At 49.5% G+C, this 2,973-nt stretch overlaps 1 protein-coding gene across 1 annotated transcript; it reads left to right on the top strand.

The window, feature by feature from the left end:
* Positions 1-1,474: 1,474 nt before the first annotated feature.
* Positions 1,475-2,602, top strand: LOC125380934 (extensin-like). The gene has a single exon (XM_048396698.1). The coding sequence runs from the start codon at positions 1,475-1,477 to the stop codon at positions 2,600-2,602; it is 1,128 nt and encodes a 375-aa protein (XP_048252655.1).
* The last annotated feature ends 371 nt before the right edge of the window (positions 2,603-2,973 follow it).

Raw genomic sequence — 2,973 nt, 5'->3', positions numbered from 1 at the left:
AGATAGCGGAGAGCAAAGTCATCCATGCACATGGATAATGGTTATAAATCTGTCGCTTAAAATCGTGTTTGAAATGTCTAAATTTGACTTCAGCTAAATGGCCATTGGCGTTACAGCAGTAATTTGTGATTTAAGTCCAATGAACGAGTTCCCGCTGGGCTTCCTAGTAACCGAGCACTCAGCCCATGTCATATTCACACAGAGGGAGTTGGAAAGGATCAATAATTCAAGAAAAATCGACCTCTGAAATTTGTCAAATTTGCGAAACAATACCCGCCTTTCCCCAACCATATGTCAAACCACCGGTGACAATTATGGCTAAAATTTGCACCGGGTCTCCGCGTGGGGAGATCGATAAGTTGCGGACATAATTGTGTATTTAATGTTCACTGAGCACGTCCCATATCCTTGAATTTTAATACAGAATAAATTTTATTTTGAAAAATATTTGATATTTTTGGACCTGGGGCCCGGTTAAAGTGTCGGTTCCATCTGACCTCTATGTCCTCTGATTCAAGGTGCATTCAGTCTGACCGGTCTGTGAATAAACCGAAGATTTAATTGTGATTTAATTAAATCTACATTAGAAGTCAAGGTGAGCAGTTATTTTTTTTTTTGGTAATATTCTACATTTTGCTCATTTTCAAAAGACAGCTTAATGCCCACCTTTCAAACAAACATACCTAAGTTTTGTTTGTTCGTTATTTAACGCCTCACTCCACCTATTCCACTATGCCTAAGTAGTAATTGAGGAATAACATCAGCTGTCCTCTCGCATCATCAGCATCATCAGCATCATAGAACTCCGCAACAAGGAAATCTGGCACAGCTGAGGGACGCAACTATGCACAGTGAATTAGGGTGCCTCTGACAAGTCCGCACCAAATACCTCAAATGACATTGTCAGTTATAATGTATAGCCTTCTCTTGTCCCAACAATTAAATACAGAAAGAACCTTCACAAACAATTTTATTGTTGAAATATTTCTACACAGTATATTATATAAATAGTAGGTGAGAGGACAATGACTTGTGAAGCGCACTTGTATACAAGTATGTGGCACGTTCGTCAATAAACTTCACAAGTCTGTAAGGGGTAATTCTATATCTTGATACAACCATGGCAACTGTGGCGTAGTTACACACGAACGGAATGACGGAGACAAACATCGCCATGCAGACCACCTGATATTCAAGATTCGTTTGGGATTTACCCCGCACACTTATAGGTTACTTACGGCTCCAATTCAGTGACCATCATACCCAGAATCTATAGTTTAGCCCCCACCCTACCACCTCCCTCACCACACCCACCCATCTCAAACCAACCACTCATCCATTTCACGTCACCCATCCATCTCATCCATCTTGACACAACCACCCATCCAAACACCCTCCTCTCATCTCACCCACCTCACCACACCCACTCATCTCACATCACCCTCTCATCTCACCCACCTCACCACACCCATGCATGTCACATCACCCCCTCATCTCACCCACCTCACCACACCCACCAATCCCACCTCACACTCTCATCTCACCCACCTCACCACACCCACCTCACTCTCTCATCTCACCAACCTCACCACCCCCACCCATCCAACACCCCCCTCTCATCTCACCCACCTCACCACACCCACCCATCTCACACCACCCTCTCATACAACACCCCTCCATTTCACATCAACCATCCATCTCACCCACCTCACCACACCCACCAATCCCACATCGTCCCCTCATCTCATCCACCTCACCACATCCATCCAACACCCCCTCTCATCTCACCAACCTCACCACACCCACCAATCCCACATCGTCCTCTCATCTCACCCACCTCACCACACCCATCCAACACCCCCTCTCATCTCACCCACCTCACCACATCCACTCATCTCACATCACCCTCTCATCTCACCCACCTTACCACACCCACCAATCCCACATCGTCCTCTCATCTCACCCACTTCACCACACCCATGCATCTCACATCACCCTCTCATCTCACCCACCTCACCACACCCATCCAACACCCCCTCTCATCTCACCCACCTCACCACATCCATCCAACACCCTCTCTCATCTCACCCACCTCACCACACCCACCAATCCCACATCATCCTCTCATCTCACCCACCTCACCACACCCATCCAACACCCCCTCTCATCTCACCCACCTCACCACATCCATCCAACACCCCCTCTCATCTCACCCACCTCACCACACCCACCAATCACACATCGTCCTCTCATCTCACCCACCTCACCACACCAATCCAACACCCCCTTTCATCTCACCCACCTCACCACATCCATCCAACACCCCCTCTCATCTCACCCACCTCACCACACCCACCAATCCCATATCGTCCTCTCATCTCACCCACCTCACCACACCCATCCAACACCCCCTCTCATCTCACCCACCTCACCACACCCATCAATCCCATATCGTCCTCTCATCTCACCACCCTCACCACACCCATCCAACACCCCCTCTCATCTCACTCACCTCACCACACCCACCAATCCCACATCGTCCTCTCATCTCACCCACCTCACCACACCCATCCAACACCCCCCTCTCATCTCACCCACCTGACCACACTCATCAATGTCACATCACCCTCTCATCTCACCCACCTCACCCCCCCACCTATCTCACATCACCCTCTCATCTCATCCACCTCACCTCTCCACCCATCCAACATCCCCCTCTCATCTCACCCACCTCACCTCACCCACCCATCCCACATCACCCTCTCATCTCACCCACCTCACCACACCCACCCATCTCCCTCTCATCTCACCCACCTCACCTCACCCACCCATCCAACATCCCCTTCTCATCTCATCCACCTCACCTCACCCACCCATCCCACATCACCCTCTCATCTCACCCACCTCACCACACCCACCCATCACCCTCTCATCTCACCCACCTCACCTCTTCACCCATCCAACATCCCCCTC

Source organism: Haliotis rufescens, unplaced genomic scaffold, assembly GCF_023055435.1.
Source record: "Haliotis rufescens isolate VD_foot unplaced genomic scaffold, xgHalRufe1.0.p SCAF_16, whole genome shotgun sequence".
In the NCBI taxonomy this organism is placed as follows: domain Eukaryota; kingdom Metazoa; phylum Mollusca; class Gastropoda; order Lepetellida; family Haliotidae; genus Haliotis; species Haliotis rufescens.
The sequence above is the reverse complement of the archived record's forward strand: the minus strand, read 5'-3'. Positions and strand labels throughout refer to the sequence as shown.

Excerpts from the sequence above, each read along its gene's own strand:
- LOC125380934 (XM_048396698.1), top strand. The coding sequence starts at position 1,475 with ATGTCACATCACCCCCTCATCTCACCCACCTCACCACACCCACCAATC.